Source organism: Macrobrachium rosenbergii, chromosome 22 (genome assembly GCF_040412425.1).
Source record: "Macrobrachium rosenbergii isolate ZJJX-2024 chromosome 22, ASM4041242v1, whole genome shotgun sequence".
Taxonomy (NCBI): Eukaryota; Metazoa; Arthropoda; class Malacostraca; order Decapoda; family Palaemonidae; genus Macrobrachium; species Macrobrachium rosenbergii.
Genome location: NC_089762.1, coordinates 19,954,653 through 19,976,201, shown reverse-complemented (window position 1 = coordinate 19,976,201; position 21,549 = coordinate 19,954,653). Strand labels below are relative to the sequence as shown.

Below are 21,549 nucleotides of genomic sequence, written 5' to 3'. Positions count from 1 at the left end.
CCAGGCTACTCTTAGACCTATGTTCACACATTGTTCAAATCACAAGATTTTCTTATTCAAATTTTATTCTATGCAGTTTCACTGCATGCATATAAAAATATTTTTATTATGATGTTTATTTCCTTTATATACATGTTACATTTGATAAACAATCTATTTTTTTCTAATTCCGTGTACAACAATGTTGAGGAAACATTTGCTTAGTTTACTCCTGAGATAATTCATTATTCTTGAATCATTTAATTCATATCTGAATAAGTGTAATTCCCGTAAACGTTCCCACACCCCTGCATCACAATATAGCGCATGAAGGATAATGAAACGAATCAGAAGACTGTTATAGCTTTATATATTTAAACAAAAAGAATGGAAATTCATATTGATGTATTCTGTCATAAAACAAAATACAATCATATACAGTAGGCGTACACTGATAGTGTCATTAGGCTATCTATATGAACAAAAAGAAAAGAAAATCTTACATTTTGTTAGGTCATTACCATTATTTAAAAAAAAAAATAATGGAAAATCATACATATCGTCATGTCATTACCTACTGAAACAAAAAGAATGAAAAATTATACAGATACATTGTTATTCCTTTTTCTATTGAAACCAAATGAAAGGAAATTACAAACAGATATACATTGTTATGCCATTATGTATTCAAACAAAAAAGGAAGCCCATGAATATACTGTAGTTAAGCAATTACCTATTTTAAAAAATGAAAATTATAGATACACTGTTATGTCAACGCCTTTTTAAAGACAAAATGGAAAATCATAGATATATCATTGTCAATGTCATCATCTCTAATATCAATATCATCACTGTCACTTTCGTCATCTCCAATGTCAATAATGAAACTTTCAAACATATGCTCTCTAGCAACATCTTTACTCCTATACTCATCTTCTAATTTCTTGACATGGTGAAAACATTTCCTCCAATCTTCTGTTGTAACTTAGTCTATCGCCAGTCTCGTAAGCTGCTCAACAGTTTTCAGAGATTGATTTGAATTAGAGTTATATTTTTTCTGACATCTCCCTTTATTTAAGCCCATATAAGTTCTATGGGGTTAAACTGACAATGATATGGTGGCAGTCTGAGCACATCATGACCATTTACACGGGCTATCTCGTCTATCACATACCTCTGTTTTTCTTTGTGACACTTAGCAAGCTGTAGCAATTTTGGCTTTGATGCTGATGGGTCATGGGTGATGTTATCTGAAGAGAGCCATTCTATGACTTCACGTTTTCTGTTGCTGTTTGTCGGCACTTTATTTTCTATTTTGCTGTGGTAGGAAGCATTGTCTATTATATTAGGCAATAGTTGTTCCTTAAACCACTTTAAAAATCTTTCATGGTCCATGGAATCATGGTAGTCCCCTTTGGCACCATTTTTTTGACCGAAACAACAATAGCGCATCTTTGACAAACCCCTTCTCACTCCCCGCATGCAACACAATAAATCTTGACCCCTTTCCAGTTTTAAGTTTGGGTCCTATTTCGCCTTCACCCGTTGTCCAGCACTGATTTACACATTCATTTTTGTTTATCCAAGTTTCATCCAGGAATACTTCAGGTTTACGATCAGATGGACTACAATTCCTATTTTTTTCAATTAACCGTAGGTAATCAGTTCTCGCCGCCACTATATCATCACGTTCCATTAAAATAGCCCTTTCACTCATCACTTTTTTGTAGCGGAATCCAAGCCCTCTCACAATTTTTCATAACGTTGTTCTTCCACCATTAAACTTTACCGGGTCTTCCTTCAGTTTTTCCTGCAGGGCACCTAACGTTGGGAGCTCTCCTCTCTCGTAAAAAGACAAAATCTCATTTCGAATACATTCATTTTCAAAACTATCCACCTTGTCCTTCACTCGAATCCTCTTCCTGGGGTATACAGGTGAAGAGAAGGGGCCGTTGCCACACTCAGATGACTGTTGCTTGATTTTCTTTCACTGTGTTGGCTGGTACTCCTGTAGCTTTGACGGTCTTCTCAAAAACTTCATTTTTTGAGTCTGCTCCCCACTGTGAGCTGAAGTAACGATGAGCATTCATGATAATGTTGCGAGCTTGACTTGCAAATCTGGAAACAGTGCGACAAATGGTGATCATGGTGATGTCATCTCGAGACATCTGCTTAATTGCTTAATAACAGCCTGAAAAGAAAAATAATCCTTCTTAGTTCTTTGTTGTTTATTACTCCACTGAGATCATTATTTCATATCACTCAAATTAGTCTCTGATATCTCTTTCGTTTGAAAATATATTAATATAAGAGTATTAGAAACAATATGCTGAAACCAATCTGATTAAAGCTTGGGATGAGTTGAAGAGCGCTAAGTCTGTCCGTAGATTTCAAATTCTTCCCTGGACTGAATTTCCCGCCGCGCGCACCCACCAATATTTAGATCTCCAACGATACCAGATGCATCCATCTGATTTTTCATTTTTCCTTATCAGATATGTCCACAGTCCATACATACGGGCATATATGATGTTGGAGTGAAAGTGTTCGACAGTCATAATGGGAATTCTATGCATTTATTTACAGAAAATGTATAATGACATAATAATGCGGTAAATATTGTTGAAACTGCAAACTTCTCATATCGCTAACTGAAACTGTCAATGGCACCTTGACGCTCTTGCTGAGAAGACCAACGTCCAAACTCCAAAGGTGTCTCGCAGTCTGCTGATCACGTCTCTCGGCACTATTCAAAGTATAATACCTCAGTTTAACCAGACCACTGAGCTGATTAACAGCTCTCCTAGGGCTGGCCCGAAAGATTAAACTTATTTTACGTGGCTAAGAACCAACTGGTTACCTAGCAACGGGACCTACAGCTTATTGTGGAATCTGAACCACATTATACCGTGAAATGAATTTCTATAACCAGAAATAAATTTCTCTAATTCTTCATTGGCCGGTCGGAGACTCGAACTCGGGCCTAGCAGAGTGCTAGCCGAATACTTTACCGACTCGTCAACTGAGTCAAGTACGGACGCAACACAATGAGACATATTCTACATTTTCTCTTCACATATCACACGCATCTAAAATCTGAAAGCACCATCGTATTCAGGGTGAATTTATTCTATGAAAAAACAAGTTTTATTTTATCTTGATTGCATGAATGATGCAAAATCCGACAATACGTAAAAACAGGTATAAAGAATGAAATGCTTCGCTCTTCATTTTTACTCGCTGTAATTCCTTTGTGTTTTATCTTACTGATTTCAGGAAATCACGATTTAGTTGTACAATTAATATCGAATCCTATGGTATGACCAAAACTTTCCTATCTTGTGTAAAACGTGAGATAAATGAAGAAATACAAACATATTTCAAGTTTTCTGAGCTACAGACGTAAAAATGAAACAGAACGATCTGCATACCTCCCAGTACCAGCCAATCAGAGGCCGCCAAACAAACGTCTCGTAGGCCCAAGAATCTACCTTAAGTGAATCGGCTATAGTATAGTACTGTCGTGAAAATAAAGCGAGGCTCATATCAATATAATCAAATGACGCAGTTTCTTCTTGAATAAAATCAATCACATCAATTTTTGCCTCACACCATGACTGTATATGTAGGCCCATGGTTTTCCATTAGAGTCCAAGTATACTGTAGTTATAAATGCTATATACCTAATGCAAAATATAATATATTTACCCTGTTGCAATTTTCTTTAATCCTTTGTGCTTTACCGTGATGGCACAGCAAACTTTGGTGAAACAGTTTTCTTCCGCTGCCAACTGCAGGGTACAATTTATAAGAATTAAAACATTGCTTATTTTTTACACAAAAAATGTCTTTCCACTGCTTGAATTCTTCTCTGCACTTGACATTGATCCTAAGTTTTACACAGTCTTGTTCATATTTAATGTCAATATTTTTAAGGCCGTCACTTTCAAAGCCCAAGATTAAATTCATCTTGATGAGTGTCGAAGTGCCGCGAAGTTCTTGGCCTCCTGTCTGTAGTCTGTAGTGCTAATTACAGGTCATATACCATCATTTTTACCATTATGTATATTGTTTGATTCATCATATGAGTTATCGCAACTCTTTATAAATGTCATTAAACATGCATTTTCAAGTATATAATTTAGAAACTCGCGATAAAAATATTATTTATGCAGTAAATATCGACTTTGAGAGAAGGAATTAACAGGCACTGACCACTATTACCAAGAGGGAGAAGCAATACCGCATAATATATTTCACAGTGTACCTTATTTGAAGAATATATTGTTGTCAAATTAGTGTTGCATTCTGTTCAGATATATCTGACTAAAATGTATAAGTCATACACGCCGTAAACTGTGAAATTGGGAAGTTTTTCTTCGGCATCGTGACTGGCAGTAATGGATATGGGACTGAGGAGCTAAAAGGCGTGACTTGTGACGTCATGGATCAGCTCCGCACGCTTTGACTGGTCCTAATTTTCCCCTATCCCTATACTCTTCCAGACTTGGGAAATATACTACCTGGCCTAATGTATTTATAGTAAGAAAAAAAATCTAATACAACTGGGCCTAAGAACAAAATCTCGGCTTTAACAAAAGAATAATTGCATAGGCGAATATTTGTTAGTAAGCCATAATTTTTGAAGTGGTTAAGAAATATGACTCAAATCATTTTATTGTTATGAAAATCCAAATATTCACCTAACAAATATAAAATGAATGTTTTCAAGATAATTTCATTGTCGCTACTCATTGTAGACCTATGTTCCAAGTGGTTTGCCCGCCACTCTAATGGTTGCGTCACACACGCTCCGCTCACCCATTTGATATCAGTTGATGCATTCCATTTTTGTATTTACTTGTTTACCCATTTTCAGTGTTGAGGCGTAAAAACAATCAATAGCACTATTTGAAATTTTATGGTTTTACTGGAAGCAATATTAATGTTATGACAAAATTTTTTTTTTTTTTTATTTAACATTTGAACTGAGGTTTGATGATGACTTTTTTTTTTTGTCAAATGCATTGGCGATGAGTGAACGAATGTTTTGTAACTGTTTTCCCGAAATTTGGCTGCGCGTGATATTTTCTTACAGTTTTGAAATATATGACAGATTTCATTCTTATGAAACATATGGCCTCACTGTATGCAATAATTGTGTTTTTGCACTGAAATAATAGAGAAATATGGAGCATGTTAGTTGCTAGTTCGTGAATTTTGAATGAAATCCTGTGCAATCATGTCATATCACTCAGAGCATAGCTGTACCTCGAAAATGTGTTAAAATAACACGAAAGCACTTGGTACTCCTGTCTTTTATTTTACCTGTGGTCTTAGCTGAATATATATATATATATATATATATATATATATATATATATATATATATATATATATATATATATATATATATATATATATATATATATATATATATACTCTTACGTTCTGAGGCCGGTTGGAAGAGGTAAATTGGGTTTTTGAATGTAACTTGCCTTAGGGACCAACACCTAGCTCTCAGAGCGTAAGCAATAAATATAATTACTAAGATGACTTACCTTGATATTACATCTATTCAACAGGGAATGGGAAAGGTCGCCTTTCAAACCAGTCAAGTAACTTTAAATTGATTTTATTTACAAGCTGAGCAATAAGAAAATTAATATGAAATGGCTGACTGAGCAGCAAGCAAGGCACATGCACTGTGCAGTGAAAGTAAGACTATGCGTAGCAAATAAACAAATCTGGGAAGGGCTACATCCCTGAAAGAATTTGACACACAAATGAAAACTACTGCTATTGAGACTGGCTGATAATTAATGAAGATTTTAGCACAACATGAATGCTGACGGAGGGCCAATCATGTGCCCCAGGACCGCTGGTGGTCAGAAGAGTCTTGCAAGTAGCAAGATGGCAGTTAAACGTCTAAGGCTATTTGGCTCACAAGAGCAGGGGCAGAAAACTCGAAGAGCCAGATAACAGGATTCTGGAAAAGAATTCCAGGTTACTTATTCATGATGGAGGAAAATTATCAATTAGATTTCATTAGCACGTGGTAACACTATGGTGGGAATGCTCTAATTATTATCACAGAACAAACTTAATTTAAGCTTGGAACAAGTCATGAGGGCAAATGTGTGTGCTAGGCTGTGGGAAACAAAGGGGCTTTGTTTTGGGGGAATGAAAAGTTGGAAATACTGAAAATGGAGAGAAATTCATGAGAAGGGAAAGAGCACTGACGTTGCTTGCAACTTCAAGATGTACCTTATTGCATCAGTGCATGGAGCTCACTTGCAAAAGATGATTTCTGGCTGCAGAAGTCCCGACACATGGCCAGTGCAAAGAGGGAACGACAGCACCAGCTGGGCACTGTGGCAGAGAGAGGCCACAAGGCGTCCCCCTTCGACTGTTAAGACAGTACATTGGTCGATATGGAAGGAGCAATAACAACCAGCAGAAAGGTCGAAGAGAAATAGGTCTTATAGCTAAGGCTACTAAGGGTCACCATAGCAGCCCAATTACGGTCCTGACTGGCCTTTCTGTCCCTAATGGCTTTCTGTCCCCCAAAATCATATGATACAGGGTTAGGACATCTACATATGTCCACCCCTAGTGAGGTCTCCTCCAGCCACCATTGAATTTGATTTCCTAGCTACCAGGCTGAAGAGACAAATTTTCTAAATATGTGAATATATATATATATATATATATATATATATATATATATATATATATATATATATATATATATATATATATATATATATATATATATATATATATATATATATATATATATATATATATATATATATATAGTATATGAATATATATTTACTGTAATGAATGTCTTTTACTGTAACAATATAATATGAAGAGTCCCATAAAACAATATTTGAACATTGCAACCATATATTTCGGGCACTTCCTTCTGTGCCCCTGCTCACTTGTAAAATATGGACAGATGAAATGTTACAAGGGTATATATACAAAACATATATAGGTGTGGCATTAAGTCTCTGATGGTATGCAGGTGACCGTTTCCTAAGAAGGCGGGGAATAAACAATTCCCTAGTGGTTTTTGGCCTCATTAACTCCGTTTTTGCGACGATTCTGGTGGTCGTGTTCCCTGGAACACCTTCTTCAGAAGCGGTCTGAGGATTAAAGCGTCGATGTCGTCCGATTTCCAATGTCTCCTGACAAGTTCATATTGTTGGTTTGACTGATGATAGCAGATTCCAGCATCTTTCTTTTGTACAGACAGCTACTTCTGAAAACCAGCTCCGCCCCACTCCAGTTTATGGAATGGCCTGTATCTCTGATATGTAGGAAAATCCCCGAACTCTCCGAAGCATAACGTACTGATCTTTTGTGCTCTGTTATTCTTTGCGAGAGTGATCTACCTGTCTCCCCCACGTAAATGTCATTACAATTGCTGCACGGTATCTTGTAAACTCCGGCTTCTTCCCCTTTGTTATTTAAGTATACGTTAATGAGCGAGCTCCCGATGGATTTGGGATAATGGAAAATAAAGGGATTGTTAGACCTGAGTTGTTCGGTGGCTTTTTGGATGTTTTCATTGTATGGAAGCTTTATTTTGTTGTTAAAATCTATTTCTGTTGTGAGTGGGACCTCTATAGTATATTTTATTCGCTTTGTTAATAGATGTACTGATCATAAGAGAACAGAACAGATATGCATTTACAGTATATAGAAAACCCACTTTCGCTGTTTCCTACATTCATTTCTTAAGCTACCATGACGTCTCCGTAAAGATCATGGTAGGGTGCAATTTATTCCTCTGAGGACTTAGGATATGTTCAAATGGGTACCTAGATAAAGAATTCAACACGATCCGCCAACACCTAACGCAACTGCCTATCCACCACACATTATCGAGAGGGCTATTAACAAAGCGAATAAAATATACTATAGAGGTCCCATTCACAACAGACTAATAGATTTTAACAACTAAATAAAGCTTCCGTACGATGAAAACATCCAAAAAGCCACCGAACAACTCAGGTCTAACAATCCCTTTATTTTCCATTATCCCAAATCCATCAGGAGCTCGCTCATTAACGTATACTTAAATAACAAAGGGTAAGAAGCCGGAGTTTACAAGATACTGTGCAGCAATTGTCATGACATTTACGTGGGGGAGACAGGTAGATCGCTCTGGCAAAGAATAACAGAGCACAAAAGATCAGTACGTTATTCTTCGGAGAGTTCGGGGATTTTCCTACATATCAGAGATACAGGCCATTCCATAAACTGGAGTGGGGCGGAGCTGGTTTTCAAAAGTAGCTGTCCATACAAAAAAAGATGCTGGAATCTGCTATCATCAATCAAACCAACAATATGAACTTGTCAGGAGGACATTGGAAATTGGACGACATCGACGCTTTAATCCTCAGACCGCTTCAGGGAACACGACCACCAGAATCGTCGCAATAACGGAGTTAATGAGGCCAAAAACCACTAGGGAATTATTTATTCCCCGCCTTCTTAGGAAACGGTCACCTGCATACCATCGGAGACTTAATGCCACACCTATATATGCTTTGTATATATACCCTTGTAACATTTCATCTGTCCATATTTTACCAGTGAACAGGGGCACAGAAGGAAGTGCCCGAAATATATGGTTGCAATGTTCAAATATTGTTTTATGGGCCTTTTTATCTTCATATGTATATATACATATACATGCTTAAAAAATCACAGTAGATGCATGTGACTTCAGTGTATAGTGAATCCCACAGGAAAATGACAGGCAGAAGTTCAGTACCAAGACAATGCGTTAATCAACATGAAAGCGCTTGGTACTGAACTTCTGCTTGTCATTTTCATTTGATTATATATATATATTGATTATATATATATATATATATATATATATATATATATATATATATATATATATATATATATATATATATATATATATATATATATATATATATATATATATATATATATATATATATATATATATATATATATATATATATATATATATATTTATTATATTTATTTATTTACACAATTTTTCGCAAAGAAATCGATGTTCATTCAGTTGTCATATAGGATTTATACAGCTCAGTAGAAATACTTTCAAATTTGTAGTCAATATAACTGGATCAAAATATTTCTAGAAGTTTAAATTTAATTTTTATTTGTTCCTACCGGGATAAAAACCTCCACTTTTCATAAATGGAGTTACCCGGTGTACTGACTAAAAAAACAAACGATTATCACAGGTAGTCTGGGGCGTCTGCCTGGCCTCTGTCGGTATACCTCAGCTATTGTATTTCCAGCCACTTTCACGAAAAGGCTGTCTTGGCGTGTGTGGAAGATTTTTTGCTGACGTGCATTTTGCATTTTTTCATATCATGGGTTAACTGATTTCTGTGCTTTGTCAAGCTTTTATCTGTACACTGTCCCCACCCATAGCTAGTGTCTTTTCTTGAGTTCTTTTGTGGGGTTTTTGTATTTTTTCAGTGATTGTTGTTCACCTTGTGTATACCTTGTGTGTGACCCCCTTGTTCTTGTGATGGCTACCTTGGAAGAAAGCTTAAATCCCGTCGTTGTTTGGGAAAAGAGAAGCCCCGATTCAGTTCAGGTCTCCAGTGGCAGGAGATATGTATTTTGTGTTTTTTTTTATGTCAAGGGCACAAGTGTTCAAGAGACATGACAGGTTCAGAATTTGAAGGGTGGCAGACTCATCAATGGAGTCTCAATGAAAATGGTGACGGAAACAGAAGAGAAATTTATCACTGAGGAATTCATGAGTCCTTCCCCTCCTTCAATTCCTCCTTCCGCTTCTCCCTCCTTCAGTAGCATCAGCAGCATTGAAGAAGTGTTCTCTTGCCCCTGTCAAGGAAGGACCAATGGCTGAGATGGTAGAAAGACAAAAGAGATGTTTGGCATCCTTTGAAAAGGCAGGAGAAACCAAAATGGCAGCCCACATGAGTTTCTGCAGGTGATCCCCCCAAGTAGGAGTGGAAAGGGGAATGGTCTAGGCCTAAGAAATGGTCAAGGTTCTATGCCTACTCCTCCCCTCTCCCTGCCAAGTTCCAGAGAGAGAGAGAGAGAGAGAGAGAGAGAGAGAGAGAGAGAGAGAGAGAGAGACTAGACTGTCAGCCTAGAGTTTGGGTGGAATTGGAGAGAACACTCTTGCTTGCGTAAGTTTCAGGTGAAACGTTTCATGCTCAGCCTTGTTGTCACCCAGAGTTTCACCTACCTCTTCCTCGCCTTCGGTAGAGCACCCCTCTGCAGTGGATAGTAGCATCGGGGAGAGATGGCAATATAAGGACTCATCCTCCTCCTGGAGGAGGGAACACAATTCCAGCAGTAAGGGAGGACACCCTATGAGACACAGCCAATCGCCGAGACAAGAGGTACTCATCAGAGTGGTGTTGGCTGCAGAGACAACATGGCAGGTGGGACAGATGCTCCCCTTCGAGGCAGAGCAATGATACAGCAAGAGTCAGAGCCCATTTGCCAGAAGGGACTCTCAGACACAGAGGAATACACTCAGACAATATTATATTTCTATTTCTGTTCTTTCCTCCTAAATTTGGTACATTTATTATCATCATTATTATTATTATTATTATTATTATTATTATTATTATTATTATTATTATTATTATTATTATTATTATTATGTAGAAGAAAAACACTGTTCATATGGAACAAACCTACAAGCCATTGACTTGAAATTCAAACTTCCAAAGCTTAAGGTGTTCGTTGGGAAGATATTCAGGTTATGGGAATACAAAACGAGAGATCAGTTGTTGGAAAAAATAAAAAATAGATATTAAAATCCATCAGTCAATGAGTTAATTCTAAAGAAATTTGGTTAGAGTTTTCGTTGGCATCAATAAATATTTTGGTTTTCGTTGAGAATGTAACAGCTCATAATGTTCATCAGCAACTGTGATTTTTTTATAGGCTATTCTTCCCCTTTTAGACCCATGAGGCTTAGTCACTTGCAAGTTCCGAAGGGAAGGCCTTCAGTTGTGGGCCTCCTGTTTTTTTCCTGCAGGTACACAGCTGTAATTGAGACCATGACATTCCAAATGATGATGAGCTTCGGCATGAACCACGTCACTTTGAGACCAGGTGACAAGTGGCTTCACCTTGCCCCTTTTCTTTTCGTGGCTTGTGAGAGTGAGAGACAGGAAATATTCTACAAAGCCAAAGGCAGAGTCGTGATGCTCTAGACAGTGAGGTTTCACCATGACCATCTTCACCTCACGACAGAACATCAAGAGACCTTTTCACAATCCTCTTCACTTTGCATCTTGGGGATGGGGCATCATTCAACAACTGGTGAATGATGAGGTGTTTCATCTTGGTCACTCTTCACTTCAAGACAGGATATTGAGAGCCTTCCTCCTGACTCTTTCAGATTCAAGACTAGAGATGGGGCCAGCTTTTGTTTCCAAGGGCAGAGTCACAACAATCCAAATGCCAAGGCATTCCAGAAGTCAAAAGGCTTCATTTGTCCCCTTTGCCTTGGCAACTGGACACCGAGAGGCTCCATAACCACCCTCTTTTGGTTCATTTCTTGAGCGAGGGGCAATATTCAGTGACTCCAAGGGCGAAGTTTCTCCAAGCCATACCCCAATAGACTTAACTGCAACCCTCTTCGATTGGTGACTGAATGCCAAGTGGCCTCGTTGAAACCCTCTATGATTCATGACTCAAGAGAGAGAGGCAATGTTCACCAACCCTGAGGGCAATGTCAAGAAGTTCTGCATGGCGAGAGGCTTCACCCTGAATCTCTTCCCTTTATGGCTCAAGAGGGGAAGGGGCAATGATATAAGGCTCAGATTGTGAAGTCAAGTTGCTTTGAATGCCAAGGAGCATTGTTGGGCACCTTTTTTGTGTTACACTGTGAGAGAAGGCCGACATTCTACCACTTTGAGGATAGAGTCACGAGCTTGACACAATGGGGTACGTTGTCATGACCCTCTTTACTTATGGGAGTTTGGTAGTGACTTCTCTCTTGCCTCTGGACAGCTCAGCTGGATAGGGCCAGCAGAGTTCCATGAAGAGGTCATACAGATCTCAGTGCTCTCTTTCCTTTCATCTCTATCTTCTGATTGATTACCGTCTACATCTCAACTCCTCTCTCTTTCCTCGGGTGGTGGGAAGAGTTGGGGAAATCTAACCCTGTTTTCAGCTCTGGATGCTCTTCCTTCTGAACATCTTTGCTTTTGGGGTGGGGCAGGGAAGCACAGTTACCAACAAGAAACAGACTTTCTCAGGCAGGATCGGCACTAGGTACAATCCATCTAGACTACAGACCTGGACCTATCTCACATCCCAGTAAGTTCTGGGCTTACAGCAGAGTGGCCTAATGCAGGGACATGACCCATTCAGGCTGCTTATCCATTACTCATCACCAGGCTGACAGACTGGAGCTCCCCAAGCAAGGTATGGGGCAGGTCCTCTACCTGACCCCTGCTCGTGAACGAGTTGGACTCAGGACCATGAACCAGGCACATGATCCAAGAACACTTTGGAGGGTGTGCTTCTCCTTATATCAACACTTTTCTGGGGGGTTGCACAGAGAAAAGCATGCAACTCGTTACGTCAGCCTGTTCATGCCCAGATCCTGGTCTGCGGATCAGGTTTTTTCTGGCGGAAACTAGTGGTTTCTTGTCCTCTCTGGTTGCCCATGGTTTGACAATCAATCAGGGCCTTTACACCTCTCTGAGACTCACCTGAGTTATAGTAGTAGGGGAAGCATGTGATTTACACTTGGTGAGGGAGGCCCAAGTGAGGATCTAGTCAAGATCAGGGACCAAGCCAGTACTCTCTGTCTTAGTTAGGCTCATTACCTGAACAACTGCTCTAAGGGAACAGGCTCAAGAACACTTGACAAGTTCAGGACTCAACCCAGCCTCAAGTCACAAACCAGTGCTCAACTCATGTGGACTAAGAGCCAGGTTCATGACAGTTGATGAGGTTTGAGACTGGGCCATATTTTTAATAGGGTGCATGACCTGTTCATATCAGTAACAGGCTTCACAAACCCCATGATTTTAGTAAAGTTCATGACCTACATCAACCCTGTGCTTGTGCCATTTTCCTTGTATGGAATGGAAGGGATCTGAGCTATCCTCACTCAGGGGAAACTGGTACTGAAGTGAACTAGAGAATGCCTAGGGACATTGTTCAACACTGTGGTGTGGTAAGAATGCCATTATGCAGTCCAGGTTCAGAACCGAGACAGTCTGCATGTGGAATGGAAGGGATCATGTTCAAGTGCCATGCAGTTGGCATGGTATTTCCCAACATCTGCCGTATCTGTATGACTTTATTCTGTCCTCCAGATGCAGGGAGGAAGGTTGCATATCAGGTCGTTGTTGTCTTGGGAGGCTTTGTGGAAAGACTGAGAGTGATGACCTTTGTTTTGATGAGTATGGGAAAACGTGGAAAGGGAACTGATGGTTCTGTGGATCTATATGTCAAGAGAGCTCCCACAGGACCTCCCAGTGCTAATCTGAGAGGCATGAATGGGATGGTATGAATAGGTCTGTGAGCTCCCTTTGATATAACTGAGTTGACTGATCCAACAACTCTTTCAATTAGAGGGTTCTTTGGAGGTGTAAGAGTAAGAGAAGACACACTCCATACCATCCACTGAATGAATCGGGTTTACCAGTGGAAAGGTCAATGAGCTTCTGATGTTCAGTGCCATGAAGAATTGGGGAGGTCACTTTCCACTCAACCTTAGACAGGTAGTAGCAGACCTGGATGAAATTGAGAGTTACTAATGGTGAAGAAGATAGCGTGAATCTGAGAGAGAATGGAGGAGAAAATGTAAATCTGAATCTTGCAAGTGCAGACCAAGAGGGACAGGCCTTTCAGCAACCTGGGAATTGCTACCATCCGTTCATGTTGGAACATCAAAGAGGTGTACCCCACTTTGGTTGGGAAATGCTAAGAGGGGGAGAAATATAGAGGATCAGGGCTTTGTTTTTATTTAGCATTTCCAACCTTTTGGGAGGAGTGAGAGAGAGAGAGAGGAGAGAGGTGAGGGAGAGAGAGAGAGTGTTCCTCCTGGCCCAAACCTGTCATTGCCAGGAGGGTTGGGGAGTTGGTTTCGCCACTGCTATCAAGTCGGTCCCACTTTTTTTTTTTTTTTTGGAGAGTTGAGGTCCAACCATGTCATTGAGGTTCATACTGTTCCTTTTTGGGACACAAATGGTTGCAGTTCCATCCCTTTTGTTGGTTCGTTTGGTGGAGGCATTAGGAAGGAGTTTTTTTTGACACATAAGGATTGATTGGGCACTGGACCTTATCCATTGTTCTGAGATCAGGCAGTGTTGTAGAAGGAAATATAAAGAAACCCCACTTCCTTCTGGCAGACAAAGGTCATAACACAGGCATAATATGACTCCTCACAGAAGGGGATGTTCTTCAAGGTAAGGTGAAGGCCCACAAGATTTGTGGGTTAATCCCGATGGTCAACTATCAAAAGAACCACTCAGCCCTTCAATGAGTGAAGGTAGAAGTGTGGAGGAGGCAATCTTTGTTCATGTCCTTCTACCTCAGACATTTAGATCTCAGGCCCTTTGGAACTTTGGCCTCGAGCAGTGCCCTTCCTACAGTTGTTGTTTGACCTACAGAGCCATAACAACGAAGGAGTGAAGCTCATTCTAGGGATGGGAGATACATTGCTTCTCTTTTGGGGAGAGAGTGTTGTCAGGATAGGCCTTTGGCCCAGAAGGGTAATATTCCAGAGATTAGAGGGTATGGAGTGCCAAACAAGGAGCCTGTAGGTATCTGGGGGTACGTCCACAAGTTCTACCTAGTAGTCAGTAGATGGTCCTCTTGCCTAAGGAGTGAGGCTCCATTTGTGAAAAGCAGAGGTTTGTATACCCGTAGGAACAAATACTAAATTTTAAAGTAATTTGTATTTTTCATAGGTATACAAATCATGGATGCTCATAAAGTACTAACCCACCTCTACCACCCCTCTTCATTCTCGATCTACATATTGGGCAAAGGGTTCAGATTGGGCTGGACCCTACAATGGCTGAGGTAGGCCGACAGAGGTCAGGGTAGACACTCCAAGCCTACCTGTGATAGTCGTGTGTTTTTTAGTCCATACAAAACAGACACGCCCATTTCTGAAAAGCTATGGTTTGTGTACCTATGAAAAATACAAATTACTTTAACATTTAGTATTTTAAATGAAAAAAGACAAAAGGTATTAAAAAAGGAATTTTGCCCAAACCTGAAGTGATTTTCCCTGAACATAAATATCCATGGGAGATGTGGAAAGTTATCAAAATGCTTCAGCTGTTCTAAAATATTTTCTGAGTGTTATTAATATTATATATATTTTTTTCAGATAATGTGTGCTGTTATAACAAGACTCCAGTTTTCAAGAAATTGAAGAATTTTAAAGGAAATTTTGGACAACCAACAAATAAGCAAACAAAAAAAAGGTTCAGATCAGTCAATTTTATATCATTAAAGCCAATTATGGAGGAGATTCAGAGTGAAGGAAATGAGAAGAAGGATAAATAACGAAATGTGTCAGCAGTATTAAACATCATCTATTAGTTCATCATGGCATCATCCACGTCACATGTGATCTCATCCGAGGGTCTATTGAAATTCAGATACTACTATTTCGTAAGATGCTGGGGAAAAAAGGTTGTGTTTTCGATTTTTAAATATGCTTTCCTCCATGGACAGTCAAAAACAATTCACGAGATCTTAACTGAAAAAAATGTACCTCTTGGGAAAAAAAGCCCATTCACTGCTCAAGAAGTATCAAATTTGTCAACAAAACCTCCAGAATGCTTGGACATTACCTTACTAAATAAGATCTGCCAAACTCTGTGGGACAAAGGCTATAACTGCCCCAGTGACCAAATGCGGAATTTGGTGAGGAAAATCAAAGATGAAAGAAACAATGTCAGCCACGAAGAGTGTAGCATTTCCGAGAATGAACTTGATTATAAGCTTAGTCAGTGTGGAGATTTGCTGAAGGAGATTCTAGGTGAGGCTAAAAAACTCTATCCAGCACATAAAGTTGAGTTAAATAAATTGGAAACTGAGATTTTGACGGTTATCCCAGAAATAAAAGACAAGATCCGGGAAAAATATAATCCATCTAATCCTGATGATATAAGGAGGCTCCAGGATGAAATCAGAGAGTTTGGAGACCATTTACGAGAGTATGTTTTAGAAAAGTCGCAAGGAGAGTTAAGAGACCTATATAAACTGCTGTGTAGGATTTTACCTTTTGAGTGGTTAGTTCAGTATGGTGTTATAGAGCCTTGTGAGTTCATGGTATTCCTAAAGGTGGACACTGATAAAGAGTTCCACGGCGATTTTTCTGATAATGAACTTATGAATATTGACCAAAGAGAGCTGCTTAGCAAGAAAGCTGCATGTGGTAGTGACCCAGACGTTGTCATCTTGTCTGGTGATGCTGGGTCTGGAAAGACGACAATTCTCCGTTCCATTGTAGAGAAATGGTATAAGCAGACAAATGATATGCCAAATCTTTCATCTTTTGAGATCTTGCTATATATGCAGTTTCGGAAGAGGGATCATAGTAATTTTGACGACTATCTTCGAGATCTCTTACATGGGGCTGTGCTTGACCTGAATTTTGAGGTGGTCAAATCCTCAATCCTTCGCTCAAGGTGTCTCTTTTTATGCGATGGATATGATGAAGCAAATCCTGAGTCAAAGAAGCTTTTTGAGGAGATTTTACAACTGAAATGCAGTCGCAAGAAAATTATTGTCACAACTCGCCCTGTGAACAGTAGAGAACTTACAAGTTACGTGAATACATCACAATATACTAGAATCAATCTTAGCATTTTGGGTCTTCGAAAAGAAGATATGGAATCCCACATTCAATCTATCATAAACTATTTAATACATAACAGTGCCAAAAGAGATGAAATGGTTAGAGATATAACTCAGATTTTTAAATCAATGAGTTTCGAGATGAGTGGCATACTGAAAAATCCCCTTTGGTTTAATTTATTTTCTCTTCTTTACATTGAATGTCCAAATCTCAGAGGAAAAATCAAGACAGTGTCTGCACTTTACATTGAAATACAGAAGCATTTGAAAAACAGACTGATAAAGAAAGTTGGAATCATGGAAAATGTGGTTGATGACTTTGAGAGATTTTATAGACGGATGTCTTTGAAATATCATCTTGAGGAGAAATATGAATTGTCTGAAGAGGATGCCAAAGTCTTTGAAAGACAATGCTGCAGACTGAACTTAAGCTTTGAGACTATTATGTCGTCTTATTTCAGTGTGAAACACTCACGTAAAGGTCTCAATCTTGTTAGAATCTACTGCTACAAACACCGAAGTGAGCAAGAGTTTGCAGCTGCTGGTGCTATTTGTGATGTAATAATCAGGATGCATAGAGAAGAGAGACGAAACTTTGCAAAGCTTATATCGCAAGGAAATCTAATTGAACATGCTGCAACTCTACATATGACGGATTTTCCACATGTGCCAGTCAAGAAAAGAAGAAGATCTGAAGCATACTGTAACAAAAGTATAGAAAATGCTTTGGAGGGCTTATTGGTCTTCATAACAGGAATACTCTACAATACTCGCAGAGATCTTCTGTACTTGGTAATTGAAGAAATTTTGCGTTTAGTGAAGAAAATAAGTGCCACACCAACAATGTACTCGATTCTCCAACAAGAAGAAGATTTGTTAAGCAAACACCAAGTGCAAACTGAAAATGATGAGGAAGTTATTAATGCAATGGTGAAACTTTTGTCTCGTGACTTGTTCAAGGTCAATAGTTCTGAGACTCTTCAGTGTCTGCCCTCATTATTGCCCAGATTAAAGCCTAAGATGCTTTTCCTCAAAGTACGGAACATCCCTCAAGAGCATCCTTATATTATCCCAGCGATAGAAACTGCTGTGGAAAACGACATCTACATCCATTTGCATCTTCTCTATGAGTCTTCCGGTATTACTCACTTAAAAGAATCCTTGGATAGGTCACAAACTGGGACAAAAATTAGTGGCAAGCTGACGGGAACTGGGGTAACAAAACTGCCTAAAAGTACAACGTCCATCAATTTAAGAATAATAAAATGGGAGGCACTGCAGCAGCTTTCCGTTTGTCTGGAAGAGCTTCCCTCCCTGCACGATTTAGGTAGGTTTTGCAAATGCCATTGCTGTGATTCTTTGGACTAAGAAATAAACTCTTCATGTTTCTGCCTGACAGAAGTTTTATGTATATATATATATATATATATATATATATATATATATATATATATATATATATATATATATATATATATATATATATAAATCATATAATAAGCCACAAAACTGCACGTGACAAATATCTGAGTGAAAAAAAACACTGAAGAGGCGAAAATTAAAGAACTTTCCTGAAGTAATACAGGAAAGCACTTATTACGTGGTCTTTAATTTTCACCTTTTCAGTGATAAATATACATACATACATATATGTATGTATGTATGTATGTATATAAATATATATATACATATTGACAAACTGCACTGAGACTTGGTGGTATCCCGATTAGAAAATTTGGAAAGTTCCCAAGCGCTCTAAAAGATTCTATAAAGAAAATGCGACAGTAAAGATAATGTTCCCTGTCGGGAGCCCTGCAAGTTTTCTGCGGATGGAGTAATAGAACCATCGATGTCTCGTAATTGTTCCTAAGGAAATTTGTATTCGTGACAGTTATGCTCTAAATATGCTGTGCTGTAATTGGATATTGAATATTACAGATAAACGATTTATTTCTAAAACATTCTGTCACCATAATCGTATCCAAGATGTTTCTCCACTGAACAGGTATAAGGAAGATGTCCATTATTAAGTAAGAACATGTTTCATCTTTTATAAAACAATAACCCGTCTAATGAAAACATTAACGTTCTCCTTTCTAACAGAGCTCCATCTCGACGACGATGGCTCATTCAGTCTTGACGACCTCACTGCCCTTCCTTTCCCAAGTGGGCAATTTGTTTTGCACTACAGCACCTCTCTAGATCTGGAAATCAACTCCATTGTGGAAAGAATAGCAAAACTGTTCAATACTATTTGGCCCAAACGGGAGTCTTCGGTTAGAGGTTCAATGTCGGCAAAATTATATTCAATGAGGTCCAAATTTACAGGTTAGTTATTACTCAAACTGAAGGTCTGAGTATTTTAGTCTCTCTTGAATGTGACTTGCAAAGACTTTAAATTTTCGAGAGCAATGATGCTTTAGATGAAATCCGCCCATCCAAGGAGATTGGGGCACAGTTCCATTCTCTCCAGAAATGACAGATTTGGGCTTCTCTATTGAAGATTGGGAAGAATTTATCAACCGTGACGTAGGTGAGGGAGCTTGTCAGAGGTGACAACATGTGAAGGTGCAAATTGCTCTAAGATAAGTCTACACTTTCGAGTGTCAAGGGTTGTATTTAAGTCACCACACTGGAGGGGACAAAGAACAGAGAAAGGGAGTAAGCCCACAATCAGTCGTCACATCTCCAGGGAATCTTGAACAAACTCTCCCTTTACGGGGGATGGGGGTGGTAGAGTAAATTAGAGGTTCATTTGCTCTTCATGAATGAAATTAACATGGTACTGTCTGTAACAGGCCCTCGTAATATTCTTCACACTCATAAAAAATCATAATAAATGTCAATGATTTGCAAAATATATATTTTTTAGATTTTCATTTTTACCGTACCCGAAAAATCCGCCAAAATTCGATAATTGCAGATATCGATAAAACTTTACGACAAATGAAAAGTTCCAGGATCATTGTGTGAAATTTTAATGAAACTGACTACAATGTAAATTTTGAAATAAGGGCTGCTAAAGTTGGAGCGCTGCATTGATGTCATCTATTTTAGGAAAAACAATAATGAAAAATGGTTTTTATGTTAATTGTCATGTTTCCTTCTTTTCCAGGAGAGGCAGTAAAACAGCTATGTGAATTACTCTCTGTCAAAGTGGTGACCTTAGGGATTTATAATTCGGATTGCAAGAATGAAGAAAAGGAACTCAAACATTTTTTTTTAACACAGAATAATGGATACATCTATTTCGTCGAGTGACTTACAGGTGTTGACGCCATGCTTTTGAAAATATCATATACTAGCTGACGTACCCAACGCTGCACGGTAAAAACTCAAATTGTAGAACACACCCAGACCATAGAACACACCCGGATGTTTATGTACCCCAACCTTCTATTAGACAGAAAAAGGAATCAAATCTATCTATAGTGCAATATCAAAGAATTTTTATTTATAGGTTTTTAAAAAATATAAATACAGTTTACAAATTATAATGTGAAATCTTTCACAAATTCACTATAATAATACTTTAACACAAAACTTGATTGCAAACAACATTTTTAGTTTCACCATCAGAAGTAAGAATAAATAAATTCTTGGGTGAACGGTTCCCACCCTCGAGCAAGCAACATAAAGTTGTCCGTGGGAAAAACATGAAGATCTCAAATCCACTCCACAGCACTTAATAGACAGTCCCTGTGCCTTGTTGATTGCGATCGAGAACACAAGTATCACTGGAAATTGCAATCGAGTTAAAAGGGAGGTCCATCGGAATGAGTGGCATCCGTGGGGTAAAAACTGTTTCATCCTCTCCCTATATTTCATAAAATCAATCAATCAATCTCTCTTTCCTGTTAAGATAGTTGCTTCAGTTACATTGCCCAACATTTTTGACATTTTATATTTCACCCTTCTCACCTCCTCTTCCTATCGGGGCTGACTTGGACTTAATGGGCATCGGGAGTGTCACTATTCATCTCAGCAACCTCAAAAACTATGGATTAGACACTGAAATCTGTCGTTTTCAGTTATTTTTACGTCACCCCTTCCCACCCCCCAGCCCCTGTGGTGCCAGTGATGTGTTACCCCCACACTATTCTTTTCCAGATAGTAAGTCATATGTACAGAATACTGAAATGAGGTATGAGAAACCCATAAAGTTTATTTAGTTACTAAGTCTACAGGCAGAACCAGCCCTGTTTCAGGGAAGCCCTTCCCAGCCCCACCCTCTTTGGTGCCCTTTGGTGCTAGTGATGTCTTACTCCATGCATTTCAAAGTTATGCTGGAATATACACATCCATTTCCATTTATATATATATATATATATATATATATATATATATATATATATATATATTATTATTACTATAAAATCTAAAAATGTGTGTGGTAAAGTTTCATGTTTATTGACAGTGTTAATATTATAGTGTGCAATATTATGTCAGATTTTCATGAACCTTGAAGAACTTACCCTGCACTGCAATTTGATCGACTTCAACTGTGAAAATGTGTCAAAATTCGACCTCAGGTCATTTTTAGCTACACGACTTGAAGGCAAACTTTTTATAACTGGGGAGTTTAAGTAGGTGGTTCTCCAAAACACCCTGACTGAATACGCATCGAGAGGATGGGAGACTGGTCATGTGAGCAGATGACGAGTCTCCCATCCTCTTGGCGCCTCTAATTTTTTCACATCTGATAGCAC

General features: G+C 38.6%; 1 protein-coding gene across 2 annotated transcripts in view; it reads left to right on the top strand.

Moving 5' to 3' along the window:
- Positions 1–20,936, top strand: part of LOC136850616 (uncharacterized) — a 31,933-nt gene extending 10,997 nt beyond the window's left edge. For both annotated transcript variants that reach the window (XM_067124308.1, XM_067124309.1), the window contains exons 2-4: positions 15,363–18,167; positions 18,944–19,168; positions 19,956–20,936. In XM_067124308.1, coding sequence (XP_066980409.1) covers positions 15,584–18,167; positions 18,944–19,168; positions 19,956–20,101 — 2,955 coding nt within the window. In that variant the 5' untranslated portion in view covers positions 15,363–15,583 and the 3' untranslated portion in view covers positions 20,102–20,936. The remainder of the gene's footprint in view (positions 1–15,362; positions 18,168–18,943; positions 19,169–19,955) is intronic.
- The last annotated feature ends 613 nt before the right edge of the window (positions 20,937–21,549 follow it).